The sequence below is a fragment of the Perca fluviatilis genome, chromosome 4, assembly GCF_010015445.1.
Source record: "Perca fluviatilis chromosome 4, GENO_Pfluv_1.0, whole genome shotgun sequence".
Taxonomy (NCBI): domain Eukaryota; kingdom Metazoa; phylum Chordata; class Actinopteri; order Perciformes; family Percidae; genus Perca; species Perca fluviatilis.
In genome coordinates, this window is record NC_053115.1 from 29091067 (window position 1) to 29114121 (window position 23055).

The 23055-nt window shown below is 39.2% G+C and overlaps 1 protein-coding gene across 2 annotated transcripts in view; it reads right to left on the minus strand.

The window, feature by feature from the left end:
- The window catches only part of LOC120557470 (fer-1-like protein 4), a 77024-nt gene that overhangs the window by 23333 nt on the left and 30636 nt on the right, over nt 1-23055 (minus strand). For both annotated transcript variants that reach the window (XM_039797824.1, XM_039797823.1), the window contains 3 exons: nt 22014-22138; nt 21780-21896; nt 1614-1665 (listed from right to left, as the gene is read on the minus strand). In XM_039797824.1, the coding sequence (XP_039653758.1) occupies nt 1614-1665; nt 21780-21896; nt 22014-22138 (294 nt within the window). The remainder of the gene's footprint in view (nt 1-1613; nt 1666-21779; nt 21897-22013; nt 22139-23055) is intronic.

Sequence of the window (23055 nt, forward strand, 5' to 3'; positions counted from 1 at the left end):
TTCCAGAAGAGTTGAGGCTGATATCAACAGACTGATGCCTTTGGTTATGGGAGTTCAATTATTATAGCCTGGGAACCAGACAAATCTGTGAGTGCATGTTTTATTTGCTCTGGCAGGTATGTCTGGTCCCCTTCCCGGAAGACAGATTTCCAGCCAGCCAGATCCTGGTCAGGCCAATCACAATTGTTTATCTCACATGGGGCGGGTTTCAGACGATTACTGACAACTTGCGAAGTCTTTGCGCTTTACACAAAATACGTGATGATGTTATTTTTGGCTCGCACTCCCTCGTGCTGAGGACTCTCATGTGGACACTATAAGGCTTGCATAAATTTAGCTTAGAGAGGAGCGCCATTGAAGCATTTTTTTAAAACAACTAAGAAGATTTTGACTATTTTCAAATTCTGATGGCAAAAACAGCTCATTCTCAAACTCAGACATATTGATTCTAAACCATCACACCTCATGTCTACACGCTGTAGTCTGTTTAAATTTGTCAGTAATTCAGTGTTACGTCATGTTTCATTGCTTTGATTGGTTGTAGGTCAATCCAATTGCATCCAGAGGTATTTTGGTCTAGACCCATTGATAACACCCCTTGGAAATCGTGAAATGTCCTGAAAGTTTCCAGACTAACTCACATTTACACTTTTGGTTGCAATGATCTCGTGTCCACAGTACTTGTACACACTACATGGCTTTATAGTGTACGTCTTTAACACGGATTCTAAAAAATCTGCACTCAGACTGACATGAGAAGAATGTAAATGATCTCATGAGAGCTGAACTTCTATAAAAACTGACTACTGACTTCTCATTTGTAGAGAGAATTTGGAAGTTCTCCTATTCGCTTCAATACAATCATAGTTCATCACAGCAGCATCTAGTGGACATTAGTGGAACTGCAGCTAAATACACTTCAGCTCTGACTCACTCATTTCCACCAACTGCGCAACGTCTGCGGATCAGCTCCGCTGTGTGTTGTCTCCGTGTTCCGCCGTCCTTCAATACCCACCAGCTCCGGATTTGTTGCGCAACGGCTGCGACCATGACTGACAGCTGAAGCCACGAGGACCTACGAGATCTCGCAGATTCGCATATGATCGCGTGATATAACAGGAAGTAGTTTCTATAAACAGAACCACAAAACCAACAACAGTAGCCGTTTCCATCCATTATGACGTTTTCAAGGTGTAGTGCAGGGAAGTATGATCCTCAATGAGCATGGTGTATTTTATTTTGAAAATGAACCGGATGTTTTATTTTGTTTCTGTGCTTGACTTCCTGTCCCTCACTATCTCCCCTGTGCTGAATTGCTGTGGAGCTCTCCGGCGTCGGCAGCCGTTCGGCAGTGAGTGAAAATACACACATTGACTTTAATGGAAACCTATTGACTCCGCCGCCGTTCCGGAGCGGATCCGCAGACGTTCCGCAGTTGGTTGAAATTAGCAGTCATACTGTATCAGCCGTGTGTGTTGTTGTTGCTCTAATTATAAAATAATTTAAATAATGAATCATTATGTATTTTTATTAATTAGACAAATATGGCAAAATACAAAATATCCCCAAAATATTATTATGACTGATTGACAAAGTAGGAGTTAAAACTGTACCCATATTTGCTTGTTCCTCCTTCATTGCCTCCTCCTCCTCCTCCTCAGCAGCCTGGAGACAGTCAACACATAGGACATGGTGAGTAAACAACTGATTGATTCATAACAGTTAGTTATTCTGTAGTGTCACTTAACACATATTCCCCGTGTAATGCTCACAACAGAATGGATGAGGCGGAGCGCGTGTGTAAAGCTCTCCAGAAAGAAAACAAAGAGAGACAAAACTGAAAAGCTGGAGAGTCACAACCAAAGATTTAACCTCAGAGTATTTGGCCTCGACAAAGATATGGAAAAAGGAAAAGCCATCAAATTAATGTAGTCCTTCTTCAATGAGGTATTTAAAGATAAAAATCTGCCTTATAAACCCAAAGTGGAAACTGCGCACAGAGTTGGGCCTGTCACAAAACATGGTTTGAGACCGATGATCGTCAGGATGCAGAGGTATCCGTCCAAAGAGGCTATTTTACAAATAGCAAAGTAAGAAAAAGTCTTCCATTTCAAAGGGATGAATGTCAAATTCTTTCCAGATTTAACAGCAGAAGTGTCCAAGAGAAGAGTGCAGTTCAAAGTTCTGAGAATGAAACTACATCAGGCAGGAATAAAACATGGTCTGATTCATCCTGCAACACTGATTATAACATTTAATGGAGAAACAAAATACTTCTAAGATCAGAAATCAGCAGAAATCTACTACAATCAAGTGATTGGACCGACGCTGTCTGGCAATTAAGTATTGATGGGATTTCGCACCTGAAACAAGTGCATCAGATGCAGGTATGATGAACTGAACTGAGTTGAGAACTGGCCTGACAAATCTTGAGGAGTTGGGAATTGGTATATGGACATAAACTTGAGGACATAACATATTGTATAATTACTGATTCCATAGCCTTATATATTGCGTTGATTAATTTATTATTGACTGGCTAAAAATCTAAATTTACATTATTTCAGAAACTTGAGGGAAAACAAATTATGTTAATTAAATATAAATACAGTGGAAAACTAAAATACAGCTGTGTCATTTTCACTAAGGACTGTAGATTTTGACTACAGTTGGCACTAAAAGTATGTCAGATAAGACATTCTGCAACGTGTTCAGAGTACGAACCTACATACTTTTTATGTATTAATTAGGTTGGGAGTTGCAGAGTTATATTAAGGAAATGGAATTCAAGAGGAGTTCAGCTCACTTATTAATGCAACCTTGACAACTAAACTGTCAATACAAATTTTTCTGTTTGAATTTATGTGTATGAATGTATATATGTGGTTTAATTGCACATATTGGCAGTGTCTGAAACCCATTTAGACTCTACATTAGATGATGCAGCTTTGATGATTTACGGATACAGCATTTTTAGGAATGATAGGAATGGATATGGAGGAGGAGTTGCTATCTATATTCAACATAATATACCTGTCAAAGTAATGCTAAGTAATTTGGCTAAAAATTTCTCTGAAACATCTTAAGCCAATACTCATAGGATGCTGTTACAGACCTCCAAATGCTAATAGTGAGTATTTGGACAAAATATGTGATATGCTAGATCATGCTAGTAGTATGAATCTTGAAACTTACTTAGTGGGTGACTTCAACATAGATTGGAATTCTTCTGACTGTCCGAGGAAAATCAAATTAATGAGCACAGCAACGGCATGTGGATTATCACGTGAGTAAGTAATTAATAAATTGACTAGAATATGTATAAAAAGAGATGGCACTCAATCAGCTTCCTGTATTGACCACATGTTTATAAATAGACTAGAATTTTGCTCAAATTGGTTATCTGTGCCAATTGGTTGTAGTGACATAATCTTATTGCAATTGTAAGGAAAACAAAAGTTCCTAAATCGGGTCCAAAAGTGATAATGAAAAGGTCATTTAGAAGATTCAATCAATTACAATATAAAGATGATGTCAGAAATGCAAACTGGTCAGAGGTATTTCTACAAGAAGATCCAGAGAAAGCATTTCAGCTTTTTGATCAAACTTTAATGACAATTGTAGAAATGCACCAATAAAAAAGTGTACTGTTCAAACTGTTAACACCCCGCGGTTAGATCAACAATTACAAGATCTTATGAAAGAAAGCGATCTAGCTAAACAAGCAGCAATCATATCTAATTTCAAATCGGACTGGCAAATACATGTACAATGTAAACTTAGAAATGTTGTAACTAAGTTAAACAGGAAGAAAAAGAAATTGTACTATAATAAGAAAATTATAGTAAACAATTATGGAATACATTGAATAATATTATACATTTCTATGTTTGCTGATGATTCCACTATATTTTTATCAGGAACTGATATTGGTGATCTAAATACAAAACTACAGAGAGAGTTACAGTCAGTTGTGGACTGGATCAGCGGTAACAAACTGATTCTCAATGTATCTAAAACTACCAGTTTAGTGGTTGGAACTCATTTTTCTTTATGTTCCAAACCACAACTTGAACTCACTGTAGGGCAAACTTCTGTAGAGCAAGAAGAAGAGGATAAACTTTTGGGAGTGATGATTGACAATAGATTGTGTTGGGACAAACATCTTCAGAAACTGGTAACTAAAATGGGCAACACTGTCAGTTATTAAAAGGTACTTCAGGCTTTGTTTATTTCACACCTTGATTACTGCTCTGTGGTTTGGTCCAGCACTTCAACAATTAATATTAAAAAACTACAAGTGATTCAGAATAAAGCTGCATGTGTGGCTCTCTCATGTTGGTGTATTCACTAATGGTTTTTTTACATAATGACATAACAAACAAAAAAAAACACCTTTTACTTTATATAAAAAAAGAAACTATCATTTAGTACTGATACACATTCTCCAACAAGGCATGCAGTAGGAGGTAGTTTTATTTTACCTAAAGTGAAAACCAAATCAATTCAACGTTCAGTCAGGTACAGAACAATGTGTGAATGGAACTCTCTCCCAACTACTATCAAACAACAAAACACTAAGTAAAAATCACTTAATAAATATTACCTTCAAAGAAATATAAAGATCTAATACTTTTTCTTGCTAATAAAATTTAAATATGATTGGTATTTTTGAATGTTGTGTAATGTGAAGTAATGTCTGTGTGTGTATGGTGTGTAATGTGATGTCATAAATTGTATTGTTCCATGAAAGATTGTAGGACCCCAGGAAGAATAGGTCCGTGTACTTTTTCGTTCATTCGATTTTCATTTCATAAACAGGTATTAAAAAACAAAAAACGAATGGTTATTTGATTTTCGTTTTAAAACATGACATTTGAAATTGAAATACAATGCGTTTTTTCTTTTTCATTGTCGAAATGGGATGGGAGAAATTTAAAATATGCTGTGATTTTCATTTTCTATTTTATATAACAAAAATAAAATCACTCGAAAACAGAAACGAAAAAAGGCTTGTTTTTTTATATTCAGAGACCGGATGTTGTCATTTCCAAGGCAACAGCGCCAGCCTAGCCTACCAGTGTTCAGCCCAGGCCAAAATTACTTTGGAAACCTAGCTAGCTATACTCTTGATAATCCTTGGGGGGAATTTTATTTCATAATGTCACATGTATTTATTACCCTCTCTCCCTGCCTCCCTGTCTCTACCCGCCGCAGACAACTTCGCCCGAAGAGAGTCGAACCAGCGGAGCAAATAGACTTTCGGTTCACGGCTGTAACGTTACCGTTACGCCACCGTTAACAATCCCAGCAAACTTTCTGTTGCTGCCGTTAAGCTTGCTGATCTGGCAGAGAGTCACCGGGGGTTCGGGATCAGATCATAGGGATCAGACCTCCAGTGCTGGGTCTAATATTGTAATATTAGCTGCTGCTGCAGCTCCCCGGGACTGACTCTGCAGAGCTGGCGTTACCTGCTCTATGATCAATGAGCAATGATCAAGGATTACCAAATTTCTCTCTCATATTGCTCCTCATAACCACTAAAAAACTAAAAAATCTAACCCAAAGTACAATTATTATGGACGTTAGCTGACATTAAGGGTTTCTGCTTCATTAAGGGAAATTGTAAGGAAAAAGCTTAACGTGGTTAACCATTAAGCTTTTTCACGTTAAGCGATTTTTTGATCACTGTTTATAAACAGTGATCAAAAAATCTAACACAAAGTCGTTATGGACGTTATCTGACTGATAACTGACTGATATTTGATTGATCATTGTTTAGGTACATTAAAGTTAAGCTTTTTACACGTTAAGCGTTTTAGAATGTCCGGCTGCAGCTGAGGGAATCTGTAGCCTATAACTTCCGTTTTTTGCCCCCCTTTACATAAATATACATATGGCTATGAAATAGATCATGAAATACAGGCTTTAGTCATAATACTTCAATAGCCTAAATACATGTATGTTTTACTATGTATTTCGAGGGACTTTTATTTATTCCATCTATTTATATGCACGTTATATTTAAGGGAAGTTTGGTTATCTCACAGACTCAGACTAAAAGCAGCAGCAAGCCTGCCTGACATCAGTGCATCATAGCATATCACTATCTGCAAATAAAATAAAATATGAATAAATCACGAGCGCGGCAGATTCCCAGCTCAACTAGAGCGGGTAACGCAGCTCTGCAGACGGACCAGAGTCAGTCAACCCCGGGGAGCGAACCGTGGGGACCGAGGTCACAGGCTGGTGGCTAGCTGCTAGCTAGCTGCAACAGCAGATAATATTATAATAGACCCAGCACCGGAGGTCAGATCCCCATGATCTGATCCCGAACCGCCGGTGACTCTGCCAGATCAGCAACAGAAAGTTTGCTGGGATTGTTAACGGTGGCGTAACGGTAACGTTGCAGCCGTGAACCGAAAGTCTGTTTCCTCAGCTGGTTCGACTCTCTTGGGGCGAAGTTGTCTGCGGCAGGTAGAGACATAGAGTCAGAGGGAGGCAGGGAGAGAGGGGAATAAATACATGTGGCATTATGAAATAAAATTCCCCCCCAAGCATTATCAAGAGCACAGGTTTCCAAAGTAATTTTAGCCTGGGCTGAAAGCAACACTGGTAGACTATGCTGGCGCTGTTGCCTTGGAAATGACAACATCCGGTCTCTGAATATAAAAAAAAAAAACTTTTTTCATTTCTATTTCCGAGTGATTTTATTTTTGTTATATGAAATAGAAAATGAAAATCACAGCATATTTTTAATTTCTCCCATCCCCTTTTGACCATGAAAAGGAAAAAAATGCCTTGTATTTCAATTTCAATTGTTGTATTTTAAAACGAAAATCAAATAACCATTCGTTTTTTGTTTTTTAAGTCTGTTTATGAAATGAAAATCGAATGAACGAAAAAGTACACGGACCAGAATAGCTTTTAGCTTATGCTGAAGCTAATAGGGATCCAAATAATAAAAACAAAGAAGAAAAAAAAAGAAAGAAAATAAATTCAATTTTAACATGTCTGTTGTTGAACTTTCTCGAGTGGCATTTCCTTAATTCTGCTGCAGTGATCCATTTTATTCTGTCTTGTCTTGTTTCACATACTCATGTTTGGAAAGGTCCTGAAACAAGGGTAAATTACCAGTATGTAATTGTTTCATAATCTGGTAATAATAGATCTCAACTACAAGAAAAACATCCAATCGTTTTTGTTCTTTTGTGAATCCAAGAAACTGACCTGGGCTCAAATGGAGTTATCTTATATTGGCTGATTTTATTATTTCTTCCTTTCTTTTATCTAATTTCAATAAAGTTCAGTCAAGATTTGATCTCTTCCAACGTGTCCCTTCTCCATGCACATTGCACATGCTACAAGTGTTGCTGAGGTTTTGACCTCCTCAATTATTAACCTTGTAATGGTGTGCTATCTTGGCCAGGTGTCCCTTTCAAAAAGAGATTTTAATCTCAAGGACTTCCTGGTTAAATAAATGTTTTACGATGTATTAACGTTCCGACTCTACTAGCCTTAGCCGGCGTAGCTAGCGTTCAGCTGGCACATTTAAAGTGACTCCTTGCCTGGCCCAGACAGGCCGCCGTGGGCCTCACATAGTCCAGGCTGTGATGTAGCAACATATTTCAGCTATGTTTCTGTTTTGACTGTTTGAGTTTAACTATGCTTTATATTTATTTATATATATATCTATATATATATATATATATATATCTATATATATATATATATATATATAATATAATATATATATATAAGCCCCATATATAATATGTTAAGCCCCTCAAAAAGGCAATTCATTTGACGGGAAAAAGAAAGAAAGAATAGAAACAATAATTTCTTCAGTTTCAATAGGGCCTTCGCCGCTGTCGGCGCTCGGGCCCTAAATATCTCCATATGTAAGCTGTAAATCCAGCCACTCAATTATCTGCAAGCACTAATAGATTTATACACATGCCATTTTCTGTGCCATTTAAAAACAACCCGAGACAAACAAAGGCTATCAGACCGCTGTGTCTGCGAGTGCTCTGATGAAACAAACTCATAATCATTCATTACCAACTTTTACTTACAGACAATACAGAAATATTTCGGGAGGCTTTTTCCATGACTCTGCTGGCTCTGAGAACAAGTTATTTTGTAGTAAATGAGATGCTAACAGCACTGGTCCTCTCAGTGATGCTTCCTAAATAGATTGTAATTGTGTGTTAATACCCGGTTGAGCCTCTGCAACAGCTGGAGCCGAAGAGGAGAGACGGGGGTTTAAAGATTGGAAAATTGTTAAGACAGAATGAGACAGACAGACGTGTCTTAATCTCTTGGTCTTTGTCTTTCCTGTAGTCTGAAAACTTGATTTGGAGGGTAATCATCTCAGGATATTGTGACTTGAGGTATGCTGAGGCACAAAAACGCAACTTTTAGATCACATCCATAATCAATGCAGGAAATACCTGATGGATTTGACCCACGATCACCAATAAATCCAAAAGTAATAGTAACCGCTGTAATCAATCTATTTTCATGAACCTAGTGCATATTGCAGTCAAGTGTGCCCTGCTCAATGTCAATGGCATGCACTTTTGGTAATTTCATGGTTTGCCTGCACCCGTGATGCACTTGGGTGTAATCAGTATGAATACATTATATGTTACAAGTGGGCATGTTAGAACCAAAATAACTTGGGATGTTTGGGACCTGTAGTTTCAAACATCTAACAGAGCTAACTAGCCAATGCAGTTAGCAGTTCCTTAACGCGTAACTCTCACCAAAATGCAACCTAGGGTCTTTTTGTGAATATACCCGAGTCAAACTTTCGTTTAAAAGCATAATTAGCTTTTAGTTTGCTTCAGGCCAAGCGTGCTATTGCTTTAAAATGGAAAGAGACCCAAGGACCCACCCCTAGTCAGTGGTTTAAAGAAATGACCTGCAACCTTGCCTTGGAAAAACTGACTTATGTTGTTAAAGGGAAACTAAAAGACTTTTACAAAATTTGGACTCCCTTTTTGCACTACTGTAACCAAATTGATCAGACAACATCGGATGACTGAAATAGCAAATTAAACTACACAATGTATGGCTGTGAACTGTGATATCAAAATGTATAATTTACTTATTTTATGGTTTAGTTTTGTTCTGGATGTCCTGTAATGTTTTTATTTATTTTTTATTATTTTATTCTTTGTCTATTTGTTTATATTATTATTATTATTTATATATATAAATAATATATATATATATATATTTTTTTTTTTTGATGTTCAAACAAAAGCCAATAAACATTTTATTGAAAAAAGAAAAAAAAGCATAATTAGCACAGAAACGCCACTTTTAAGATTCACCGTATTCTTGTTTTTCGGTCAAATGGCCTTTTGAATGGGAGAGCTAGGGGCACTTCTATGATAGCATCAAAATCCCTATTTTTAACACACTAAGAAGGCTCGACACAACATGAACCTTTGCTCAAAGTGTCACCAGGGGCTCTACACATGAACTCCAGCATTGAGAACATTGTGTACACAGAGTTTACTAAAAAGAAAGGTTTTGAGCAACTCACGTTAGCAGTTGTTGTTTACGCTATCAGCCATTTTCTCAGTCAAAAATAGTCGATCTCCGAATGAGAATGAACAGACTCCATAGGAGGAAATGTCATTCTTATATGAGGCTCCTTTTTCAACTACAAGGCCAATATTGTTTTTCACTAATGACAAAACAATAAATTATCCATGCATTTATATGGAACTATAAGGAGCTTTCCATCTTTACTCTACTCCCTCGACTATTTTTTACTTGCGAGATGGACAGCGACCAGAAAAAAAAACAGCTACAGTGAGCTGTTCAAAACCTTTTTTTAGTAAACTCTGTGTACACAACCAATGTTCTCAATGCTGGAGTTCATGTGTAGAGCCCGTGGTGATACTTCGAGAAAAGTTTCATGTTGTGTCGAGCCTTCTTAGTTTTTTTTTTTTTTTTTTTTTTTTTCAAAGTTCCATTTCCTCCCAATTCAAAAGGCCATTTGACCGAAAAACGAAAATACTGTAAATCTTAAAAATGGCGTTTCCGTCCTAATTATGCTTTTAAACTAAAGTTTGACTCGGATATACAATTAAGTTGCATATAAAACTGGGCATACTATAACATGTAGAGCGGCCTAAAGCCTTTACATAGCTTTTTAGTGCATAGAATACTAAGCTATTAAAATAATAATTGTTGGCATAATTTTACACATCATGTTTTAATGTTAAACATGTGGCACAGTGAATCCTTTGGGATTAACTGTGTCTGTGGATGGCTATCTTAGTGACTACCTTACCTATAGGCCAGTAAGCCTATCATCAATGTTTTTTTTTCATAAATAGGCTGCTTTATATTTGCTAACAATATTCATATTAAGATATTTAGGATGCTTTCACACCTGAGCAGTTTGGTCTGTTTTAACTGAACACTGGAGTGTTTCGTGGACTAGTCCGGTTTGTTTTGGGGGGGTGGGGTGGATTTTGACAGCTCATTCAAACTCTGGTGGGGACCAAACAACCAAACTCTGATCCGCATGGAAACAGGGGTCTCGGTTCGCTCCCAAGTGCACTAGAGTTCGGTTCACTTTAGGTGAGAAGGCAATCTGACCTTAATATAGGAACTGAATCAAAAAGCAATGCATTTACTAGCTTGCAATTTCAAGTTATATATGATTTAAGAGATAACTTTTAAATCCATAACCTTCTTCTTACTCGTCTTGTCAGCTGCTTAATGTTCGCTTTCTTCTAAAATATTAAAAACCAATACATTATAAATTTGATGTTGCTACATTATTTCTCAGACCAGGAAGTGTCAGCGAGTTTCACTCGGACATTCTGTCTAACAGACCAGCGACCATTTGATTACAATGTTTGGTGCACCTGACAAAGTGCAGTGTGAGCGCTAAATGAACATGTGAAAAATGCAACAATGTTACAACTACAACCCCGAATCACACCGAGTCTACAGAATTAAAAGGTGTGAACCAGTGACTGTTAAAAGAACGTCAAAAAAGGTGTGAACATGCCTTTAGACTCCAGAATCACATCATATTGTGTGAAGGTGAAAATGAAAGAACATCTTCAGTTCAATCAAAAAAGGTCAATATGTGAAACATTTGCAGTCAGGTTTTCATGGTAGATGTGTGTTTTTATTGAACCCATTTAAAAAGACAAATGCACAGATAAGAGATCATTTAAAAAAAAAACATTTATTTTAACAACTGAAATGTGGCAATAACACCGGATCACCCGGAGTACACCAACACTATTATAATTAAATTTTAACCTGCAAGTTTGTGAAATGTGGCAGGTAACCAGATCACCTGGAGTATACAAACACTTTAACCTGCAAGTTTGTGGAATGTGGCAGGTAACCAGATCACCTGGTTTTGGGGGGGGGGGGCTTGAGGTGAAGTGGAGGAGAGAAAGGTTGATGATGTTAATCCTCTCTCTTCTAATTCTGCTCCTCTTCCGTCACTCTCACCTCCTTTTCTTTCTTCTGTCTTTTCAATCCCTCCTTCTCTCTCTTCGCTTGTTCCTTCCTCTCTTTCTTGACTTTTTTCTCCATCTCCTCTTTTTCCTTCTTCTGTCTTTTCAGTTCTTCCTTCTCTTGCTTCCTATTTTCCTCCTTCTGTTTATTCTCTCGCTCCTCCTCCTCTTTCCTCTCCTTTTTCAGCCTCTTTTCTGACGCCTTCTTGGTCTTCTCTTCCTCCTTTTTCATTCTGGCCTTCTCCTTGTCAGTTTTTAGAGCCAGCTCCTGCAGGCTAAGGAGACTGACCTGAAGTTCAGAGTTTTGTGCTTTTAGGAGCTCGATTTTGTTCTCCATTTGGCTCGCTGTGGTAATCCTATCCTCCTCTATCCTTCGGCTCATTTTTTCAAACTCCTGGAGGCAGTGGTTTTGTACCTGAAGAGTAGAGATTTTGTCTTGTAAGAGTTTGATTTTGTTCTCCATTTGGCTCTCTTTGTTGTTCCACTCCATCTCTCTCCTCTCTCTTTCCAGCTCATGCCGTTTCTCAAAGCTTTCTTTTGCAGCGAGCTCACGCGTCATTTGGTCTTCCAGAGTGGCAAGTTTTATTTCAAACTCTGCCTCCCCCTGAATGATCTGCCTTTCCTTCTCCATGAGCTTGGCTTCGCTTTCCAAATACTTTACTTCTAGAGCCTTCTTTTCCTTCGTTATTTTACAGATGAGATCATCCTTTTCCTGGACGACATGACTCAACTTCCGATCATTGTCCTCTGCCAGGGATTGGAGCTTTGTGTTCTTGTCCATTAAATTCTGGTTCTTCACCTTGGTCTCTCTGTTACTTTCTTGCTCCTGTTTCAAGAGCCTGACGACCCGGTTGTACTCACCAGTCCAGTGGAGTTTGCCTGACAGGGAGATGTTCTTCTGTGCCTTCAGACTTTCTCTGAGAGAGTAAATCTCTTCATTTTTCTCCTTCTCCTGGATTTTACTCTCCTTTTGGACATTTTTCCTTATGGTTCTCTCTGAACGTAGAGCCGTCAGGATTTTCTTTTTCTCTTCTTCCAGGCCAGCATTTTCGGAGACCAGCTGGTTGATTCGTTCTTGAGTTTCCGGCTGGTTAATTCGTTCTTGAGTTTCCGGCTGGTTGATTCGTTTTTGAGTTTCCAGCTGGTTGATTCGTTCTTGAGTTTCCGGCTGGTTGATTCGTTCTTGAGTTTCCGGCCGGTTGATTCGTTCTTGAGTTTCCGTCTGGTTGATTCGTTCTTGAGTTTCCGTCTGGTTGATTCGTTCTTGAGTTTCCGGCTGGTTGATTCGTTCTTGAGTTTCCGGCTGGTTGATTAGTTCTTGAGTTTCCGGCTGGTTGATTCGTTCTTGACTTTCCGGCTGGTTGATTCGTTCTTGACTTTCCGGCTGGTTGATTCGTTCTTGACATTCCGTCTGGTTGATTAGTTCTTGAGTTTCCGGCTGGTTGATTCGTTCTTGAGTTTCCGGCTGGTTGATTCGTTCTTGAGTTTCCGGCTGGTTGATTAGTTCTTGAGTTTCCGGCTGGTTGATTCGTTCTTGAGTTTCCGGCTGGTTGATTCGTTCTTGAGTTTCCGGCTGGTCTTTTTTCAGGTCCTCGAGCTGTACGCTGGGAGTTGGGCAGACGACTGTCGCCGGCATTGTTGCCATGATCGCTGAACAAGAGTATTTGTTGCGATAGTGCAGTATTGCAGTGTAGAGTAGTATTGCTCTATCGTTGTAGTACGGAAGTTTTGGTCTTTTGAACTCTGTCACAAAAAGAGATGCGTCCTTAAGGAGATCAGACTGTTAACTGCCTGTAAGCACCCAGGGTTGTATTCTAAACAGAACGAAAAAAAAAAAAAAAAAAAAAAAAAAAAAAAAGGGGGGGGGTAAAAAAAAAAAAAAAAAAAAAAAAAGGGGAAAAAAAAGAGAAGGGGCAAAAAAAAAAATAAAAAAAACACCTAGCAAAAATTTTTTAAAAAAAAAAAAAAAAAAAAAAAAAAAAAAAAAAGGATAGCTTCGTTTTCTCTAAAGGCAAGAACAAGCCTATTTAGCTAGTAGCGGCTAACTCAGCCCAGCATTGCTTGAAAATAATGACGGTTCTTTGTTCATAATGCATATATCTGAACGTAAAATATATTTCAGCATTTTGTTAATCGCCAAAATATAAGCAGGAGATTGTTATCATTTCAAAGTGGTCAGGCTAATGTCTTGTGTTTATTCCACAAGATTTATGGATAAGAGGTTTGATATATAATTATTAGATTATCTTCACATTTCACTTACCCTGCTCTTCATGAACATAGCTGTTCCTCAATTTGGGTTTCCCATTTGAATGGTCAGCGTATGAGGCGGCTCAAATTATGGCATGACCAGGGTTGGGTAGTAACGGATTACATGTAATCTGGATTACGTAATCAGATTACAAAAATCAAGTAACTATAATCAACCCAGATTACAAAAAAAAATTGTAATCAGATTACAGTTACATTGTTGAAGATTACTTGATTACATTTTATCATGCAAACAATGCAACTTTTTTATGATAGCCTAACTATGTTTTAATTTGACAGGCAGTTCATTCGTTTGGCCACTAGATGTCACTATCATCCAATTGCCTGTGTAGTTTCTTGACAAGAAAAAGGTTCAAATCAAAACTCTCAGACCTGTTTCAGTTGGGAAAAATGGGTTTACTAGTTGGCAATATCGCCACAACTTCGATTTAAAGAAGTGGGAAATAATAATGTGTATGTTGTGTGCAAGTATTGTCAACGGAGCTAAAATCTATTTCAAATCTGAACACTTGGAAACACTTAGAGGTAGGTTGAACGTTAACATTAACATTACAGCAACATGCAAAGCATCGTTCAAACATTGCTAGCTATGTATGCTAAGTACTTAGTAATAAATATAACGTTTTAAGGTAGTTCACACAGGAATGCTTTAATGTGAACAAAACGATTTCTTAGATGTAATGAAATAATAAAGAGAAAAATAGAATGAGAATTCATTGATCAATTCTGTTGCGGTGTTTATTTATAGAAGTGATAAGTGATGAAGACTATAAATAAAATCCTATAAACCTTTTCAATTTGACTTCCATTGCAAGGCAGCTATCTGTGCCCTTGTTGTTGTTTCCTAGAATCGTCTTACTCAGAGAGGAAAAAAATCCAACTGTGACTTTCTTAATCAGATTCATAAGGTCAAGTGGCAGCTTTAATGTCATTATGTAGAGCGAGATGTGAAGAATTTTTAGCAAAAAAAATGACATTGAAATGAATAATTTAAAAATGTAATGCTTAATTTAATAATTTAAAGCATGTGCTCTAAGGGGCCGATTTTTGCATTTCAGCACATTTTCTTAAAAAGCCAGCTTTCATTATGCATTAATGTCACTACATGGGCATCACACAAAGTGTACTGTACACATTCTACTACCTGGAATAGTTAAAAAATGTTTTGCTGCTGCCTTGCCTCCTTCACAAGCGTCCCTTTCAGTTTGGGCCCTGAATTGTGACATTCACTATGCTTGGTATCCTTTATAGTATCAGTGTCAATATCTCTAATCTTTGCCCAATAAGAGCCAAGAAACACAGTAACACTAGAAAGTTTTCTTCCAGGGACCCACACAGGACGCTCCCCGCTGCAACGCAATGCTTTAATGTGGTGTTGAGTCTTTGGTGTCATGTTAAATGAAAACACGGTGGGAATCTCTCGTACAGTCAGAGTGTCGCTTTCACACTCTCTCTCTCTCACACACACACACACACACAGTGAGAGTTGAATGAACAGGGAAATGCCATATGTGAGCCCATGCAGGAAGCACACGCACACCTTGTGCTGTATGTGGAGTGCAGGGATGTTCGATTTGGATCACAGTTCAGGGCAGGAAGTTGGTTCAGAGTCTCCAGAGGCTGTAGGAGCCTCCAACTGTCATGTACTGCAACTTCTGTCTAGTGGACTGTATTCGCCAACCACAACCAAACACCAAACATGTTGTAGTTTGTATGTGTGGGCGTGGGTGGGTGCGTGCATGTTTGTGGTATCTGAAACAGAAACCCCAGTGGGAGTTAAGACACTGATGTACAATCTTCAAGGCCTCTTTCTTCTAGACCCAAAGCAAAGGCTGGATTACCAACCAGGCAGGGTGGCAGTTGCCCCAAAAACAATCGCCACCACTAAAATAAAACACCAACTAATCGTTGTGTCCGTTCGGCTGCTGTATTCACAAAACATCCAACAGTTAAGCTCCTAACCTCCTACCTGTCCTGCTGTACATTTCTGGTGTAAGAGTAATTCATTTAAAATGTCAGCACTGAGAGACAGACGTTCAAAGTAACTCTCAGGACGTCACTAAGACCTGCTCACAATAAGTCGGCTACTGTAAAGTGCTTTGTTCTGTCAGTGATACACACAAATATGATAATTCACTTTGAAAAAAAAAAAGAGGTAATAATACTGTTTTCACTCTTCATCATTTACACATTGTTCCCATTGCTTGTGATTTTCAACATATATTTAGCTTTTGCAACACTGCAATTTTCCTCTTTAAAGATTAGCTTCTATATCTTCTCAGCTTTGAACTAAATGAACCACGCAGCCAATAATAACAATCCAGTGGTAGGAAGGCCATGCTGAAACATCTTTGATGAGCTGCTCATCGGTGATGTTCAAAAGGTAAAAATTGCAGCCTAAATGTTTCCAAAACCAACAAAAGCGAAAATGAGACCAAAGATTCCTCCAGAGAGAAATTACATGAGCTTTTTGCCATTTGTTAAAGAGAATCAGTTCTACGGTATTCTCCGTTTTCAAAAAGACGTTTAAAAGAAGATTTATTTCTGTCTTTGAATAGAAGTTGTATGAATATAAACTGCCTCAGGTACCTGCCAACCATGCCAAAAAAAAGCTTCAGTGAGTATCTGGTCCCAGAACTGCTGGAGGAAGACATAAACCACAGCTCTAGTTTCACATCAGCTGCAATGCAGGAAGAGGAAATAGATGCATGCTGGTATCATCCCAAAGGGGAATCACCTTTATGAAACCCTCAGGTAGAGCAGCGCAGACAATGACTCATATGTAAGAGACTGTTATGGAGGGCTATAGGACGCAAATGAAAGCTTCTATTTTAGGCACGTTGCTCTGAGATAAATACCTCTCTTTCAAAACTACATGAAGCACTGCAGTTCTTCCGATTCCCATCAAAAGGAACACGGTGAAAATGTAAGAGACAATTAAAGCTGCGAGCAGCGATTTACGGGCCCTCGCGCCTCTGCGCACGTCGGGGTTACTGGCGGACGCCGCTCCTTGTGACCGTGCATTCGCGTGGCACTCAGACGCCGCAAATCGTCACCAATGAAAAGGGAACTCCCTGCCGAGTTCAATGATACCTCACACAAGACTCTACGTCATACGGTTCATCAGCTGTGAAGGGGGCGTGGCTAAAGCATAGGGGGCGGGCCAAACCAGCACCAATGAATAAGGAAGTCTCTGCTGAGTTCATTGATACCTCACACAAGGGTCAACCTTAAATGGTTCAAATGTTATGAAAGGGGCCGTGGCTAAAGCTTAGGGGGCGGGTCAAACCATCACCAATTAAAAACGAAGTCTCTGCTGAGTTCAATGACACCTCACACGAGACTCTACCTTAAACGGTTCAAATGTTATGAAAGGGGCGTGGCCTGAGTAAGTGGGCGTGGTCATATTTTAGGGGGCGGATCAGTATCACATGTAGACCACACATTCTAAGTTTCATGTAAATCGGATGATGTTTGTCATATAAGGCGCATTTCCTGTTGCCAGCAGGGGGCGCTATCACCAAAAGATAATTTTGGCCTGTAGGTGTCTTCAAGCCTGGACCCTTGTGATTCGTGAGAAACATACACTCAAGTTACAACAACTTCTTTGTTCATCGCTAAACGCTCAAAATGGCCGCCACGCCACGCCCACACCGTCTGACAAAAAGTTTTTATTTTAATAACTTTTCATTGTTAAGGTGTTGGGATGGTACAGACCAAGTTTGAAGTCCATCGGATGAAATCTCTAGGAGGAGTTCGTTAAAGTACGACATGTGGAAATGACCTTGACTTTTAGGCCTACTTCCTGTTGTCACTAGGGGGCGCTATGACTTTAAGTAAATATCGGCCTTTATTTGTCCTTAGGGTTGGACTCTTATGAATCCTGAAAAGTTTCGAGGTAATCGGACAACGTACACTCGAGTTACACCCACTTCCTGTTTCGGCGGCGAAACGCACAAAATGGCCACCCCGCCACGGCCACGCCCTATGACGAAAAGTTTTTCTTTTAACAACTTTTCATCTTTAACATCTTAAGATGGCACAGACCGAGTTTGAAGTTGATCGGATGAAATCTCTAGGAGGAGTTCGTTAAAGTACGACATGTGGAAATGGCCAAAATCGCACTAATTTCGAACTTTGAAATCAAAATGGCGGACTTCCTGTTGGGTTTAGGGTATGGCTCTAATGAAGTTTTTTGTACATCTTGACATGTTACATATGTTTACCAAGTTTCGTGAGACTACGTTAAACGCAATCAATTTTCTTAACTTTCTAGGGGGCGCTAGCGAGCCATTTTCGTGCGGCTATTCCCGAAACCCATAAAATACGTAAATTTTCACCAGACTTGATGCGACCGCCAAATTTGGTGAGTTTTTGAATATGTTAAGCCCCTCAAAAAGGCGATTCATTTGACGGGAAAAAGAAACAATAATTCCTTCAGTTTCAATAGGGCCTTCGCCACTGTCGGCGCTCGGGCCCTAAATATACTATAGTCATGCCGAAAGTGTAGCTAGCTAGCTGCGATATTTCCCCATTGTATTGAATGGGACATATAGCTAGCAGCTGCTCGTCCTACAAAGACGCCTCACATTCATAAAAATGCCTTAAAATCAAGTCGGACACAAGCTTTATAAGACATTGGGGAATGATGTTATAAGTGGCGTGACGAAATTCAAACCGTAAATATATTATAGTTATGCCGGCAGCCGGCCGCGGAGCCCCGGTAGTGCAGTATCCACAAAGGGTGACTTTGCGCTGGGTATGGAGACCAGCAGTCTGCCGCTTTCTCGTCAGACTCTGTGGAGCTCCTAAAGTCCGACACGTCTTACCAAATTTGCAATTAGCCATACATTTTTGTAAAACGGCCCATATTTGAGCTTTATATAGTTGATTTCTCGCATAAAAAAGTCTCAGAAGTGAATTTGGTAAGGAAACATTGCAGTGTCTGGAATATGAGATTCTGTCGCGTCTCTTATGTGTGTGTATTGGGGATTCGCTCAACTAATCAGCGCACGTCTCTAATGTGTGTGTATGGCGATTTGCTCAACCAATCAGCGCGCGTCTCTAATGTGTACGTATGGCAATTCGCTCAACCAATCAGCGCACAGCTCATCTAAATATTCATGATATACCATATTTGGAAGAAAAGCTCTTGTTACAAATAGGGCCAAAACACAGGGATGCATAAGGGCCAATAAAATATAAACCAGGCCATTTTCAGCCCAACCAATGTTACATACCCCATTAGGAGACCATAAGGAACAGTGTGAAATACCCTATATAATCATTCTATCACCCCTTTCAAAGGCATCACACGGTCTGGCACAACTCATAAAGTTTCATTGTATGCGGATAACTTGCTCCTGTACATCTCCAACCCAGCCGCCTCACTCTTTGTGATTTTAAACATTCTGGAACAGTTCGGTGTGTATTCCGGCTACAAGCTCAACTATCAGAAAAGCGAGCTCCTACCGATAAATTCTCTGGCTATGCATGCCCAATTGTATCCCTCTCGCTTAAGATCTGGAGTTAGGAAAAACTTTGGCTTACAGGGCCCTTACATCTTTACCACACTGCTTAAAAACCATGTCTTTACACCTTTTATGGTCAGACCTCGCATTTAGGGCCTGGCACAATAAAGGTCATCAGCGTCAAAGACCTATAGATAGGTCCTTCATAAAGTCCACTATAATTTTAATTTTTCAATTTATTGTTATTTATAGTCAGTGTTGGGAAGGATACTTTCAAAACGTATTTCGTTACAGAATACAGAATACATGCCCACAAATGTAATTTGTAACGTATTCCGTTACGTTACTCAATCTGAGTAACGTATTCTGAATACTTGGATTACTTCAGGATTACTTCCACATTGAATTGCGTTTTATAAGTGTAGGAATGCAGCTATCACATCCATCTTACTAAATAGGCCTATAATGGTGTGTTTTTTTTATTCCAACTAGCTGAATGTGTACCTGAACAAGCAGATAGATTATTGTATTGGTAGTCCCGAACTGCATACTACAAAAATCTAACCGCAGTCTTGCTACCACAAGCTAATTTTAGCTAACGTTAGCTAGCATGTCAAACGGGGCTAGTCAGTCTTTAAACGGCTCTGGAGCTAGTAAATCAGCACGTAGGAGAATGTAAAGTCGCATGTCAATGTTAAAATAGCAAGGTGACCAGTAAAACTACAGCAGACGACTACCCTTGGCTAATTAAAAAAATAGCTTACTTTAAGATGCTTCTTCAGGTTGGAGGTGGAGTAATTTGGACGCTGAAAGGAGGTTGGTTGCTGGCAAGCACAGGTTGCACTGCACAGTTATATTTCATTCTCCCTGTTCGTTCTTTAATGTGAAATGCTGTTTGAATTTCCAAGATAGAAACTTATTCCTGTCCTGGCTCTGTCGTGCCGGTTCCGACTCCATTGTGACTGATCACGCAAATAGCTATTTTTTTCGATTTCATATCGGGGCTTCTGTAAAATGCATAGAGTTGCCTTAATTTAGTCAGAGTGAATAAACTCGTGAAACAGAGAAGTATCGTCATGTAATCCATTGATTTCAACAATGTAACTGTATTCTAAATACCAACGATTTAAATTGTAACTGTAACGGAATACAGTTACTCATAATTTGTATTCTGAATACGTAACGCCGTTACATGTATTCCGTTACTCCCCAACACTGTTTATAGTGAATTATCACCATGGACCATGGTCTCAGAACACTTCACAACAAAAATTGAAAATTTACAATTTAGCCAATATAAAAGGCGGAATTAAATATAACCTATAAAATCAACAACACAAAAAGGGATGCAATTGGAATACCACAGGTTAAAATTGACATGAAAAAAGACATGAAATAAAACAACGAATGATAATGCATAATAAAATAAACAATAAAACAATGGTTCAAAAGTTATGGATTTTAAACATGTCCATAATACTTTGAATAAAGTCTTGATTTAAAAATATTCATTGAGCCTGCCTCCCTAACATTGGATGGAAGACCATTCCAGAGGGAGGGTGTGTGAAAGGCAAAGGCCCGGTGACCAGCTGATCTTTTATTTATATTTGGGACCATCAGAAGGCCAGCATCCATAGAACGAAGGGGGCGTGTTGGGATATACAGTGTAAGTAGCTCACTTAAGTAGGCAGACTATACAAACGCGAAACTGTCCAAAATATACTCTACTGTCCGGGACGCCTGTAACAGGTGTAACCAGTCTCCTGCCAACCATACTCACATGTTCTGGTTTTGCCCTAAATTAACTACTTTTTGGATGAGTATTTTTGACACCTTCTCCCCTAACCCCTTGTCAGCCATTTTATTCATTTCCTCTGACACTGGCCTCCCGGTTGCACTAAGGTGGTGTTTACATCTCTCCGATCTTCCTCAACTGGAGGCTTTCCCGCACCCCTACACACAACCATTGGATTAATTGGATTAAAGAGGTGCTCTATCGTGACATTCCTAGAGACATTGAACCCTTTCCTAGAACTTGTTGACTCCCTCAGCTTATCTCCTGACTTGGAGGACTGAGCTCCTTCTGGACCGCTCCACTTGACACCAGCTGCCCCCCCCTCTTTGTTTTGGTTGTTCTTGTTGCTCTTCCTATTTATCTATCTATTTTACATTTATTTTTTGTATGTTGTGTGCCCCTACTGGTGTGTGTTTGTCAGTGTCCATGGGTCCGTGTTGTGTGTCCCCATCTGTTTTGGACCTGAACTGGGTAGGTTTGTGGGTGGGTATGGGACTGGGTATGGGTGGCTATGGGAAATGACACACTGTTTTCACTACACCTTGTTCACCACGACTTGTGCTATGTGTCACCTGTTGTAAAAATGTAAACTTTAATTTAAAAAAAATTGGACAAAAAAAAAAGATAAGGTTAACTCTTTAAATTATCCTAGATATGTATTACTGCAATTATTCTGTAATTTCTGCTTCAACGTTATTACCACATTTATTTAGACAGACAGATATAAAAGTGTCTCACCCGTCTCTCCATCTCCTCTAGTGAAGCGTAGTATTTGGACCACCAATCCAACTCCTCCAACTCCGGTGGCTCCTCTTCTAGCTCCTTGCCCTTCTTTGTCAGTTTCTTCAGAGGATCCTGAACGGGATTAAAAAAAACATCAACCATTTATTTAATCCTTTATCGTTTAATCTGGTTGAAATTTGTCTGAACATTAATGTTTTTAAACACAGTGGAGGAAATAAATATACGTACAGTAACCAGCTTGATGGGGTTAAAAGGAATCTTTGACTGTTTAATTGACAGGCCGCTGAGTCCAATACGCTCCAATGACATCAGAGGTAAGATCTTTTTCGTTGATCTTTTTTTTTTCTGCCTCACTGGAGAGACACAGAGAAATCATGTCCATAAAAACTTTAGGAGAGAAACCCACAGAGCATAGCTCACATGCAGGGATTCTCAGTTGTTGTTGTTGTTGTTGTTGTTGTTGTTAGCTTCAGTCTTTTTGCATTATTATACTGGGTTGTGTTGGCATGATATTATGTGTATATGACACTTTTGCAGGTTTAAAACAAAGTTTAATAATGTTAGAAACATTATTAGTACAGTGGGGCAAACAAGTATTTAGTCAGCCACCAATTGTGCAAGTTCTCCCACTTAAAAAGATGAGAGGCCTGTATTTTCATCATAGGTACACTTCAACTATGAGAGACAAAATGAGAAATAAAAATCCAGAAAATCACATTGTAGAATTTTTAATGAATTTATTTGCAAATAAGTATTTGGTCAATAAAAAAGTTAATTTCAATACTTTGTTATATACCCTTTGTTGGCAATGACAGAGGTCAAATGTTTTTCTGTAAGTCTTCACAAGGTTTTCACATACTGTTGCTGGTATTTTGGCCCATTCCTCCATGCAGATCTCCTCTAGAGCAGTGATGTTTTGGGGCTGTCGCTGGGCAACACGGACTTTCAACTCCCTCCAAAGATGGAGCTGAAGCGGGTGCAGCTATGGGGTTGAGATCTAGAGACTGGCTAGGCCACTCCAGGACCTTGAAATGCTTCTTACGAAGCCACTCCTTCGTTGCCCGGGCGGTGTGTTGGGATCATTGTCATGCTGAAAGACCCAGCCACGTTCAATGCCCTTGCTGATGGAAAGAGGTTTTCACTCAAAATCTCACGATACATGGCCCCATTCATTCTTTCCTTTACACGGATCAGATGGGCCTGGACATGTACTGGCTTAAGCAGGGGGACACGTCTGGCACTGCAGGATTTGAGTCCCTGGCGGCATAAT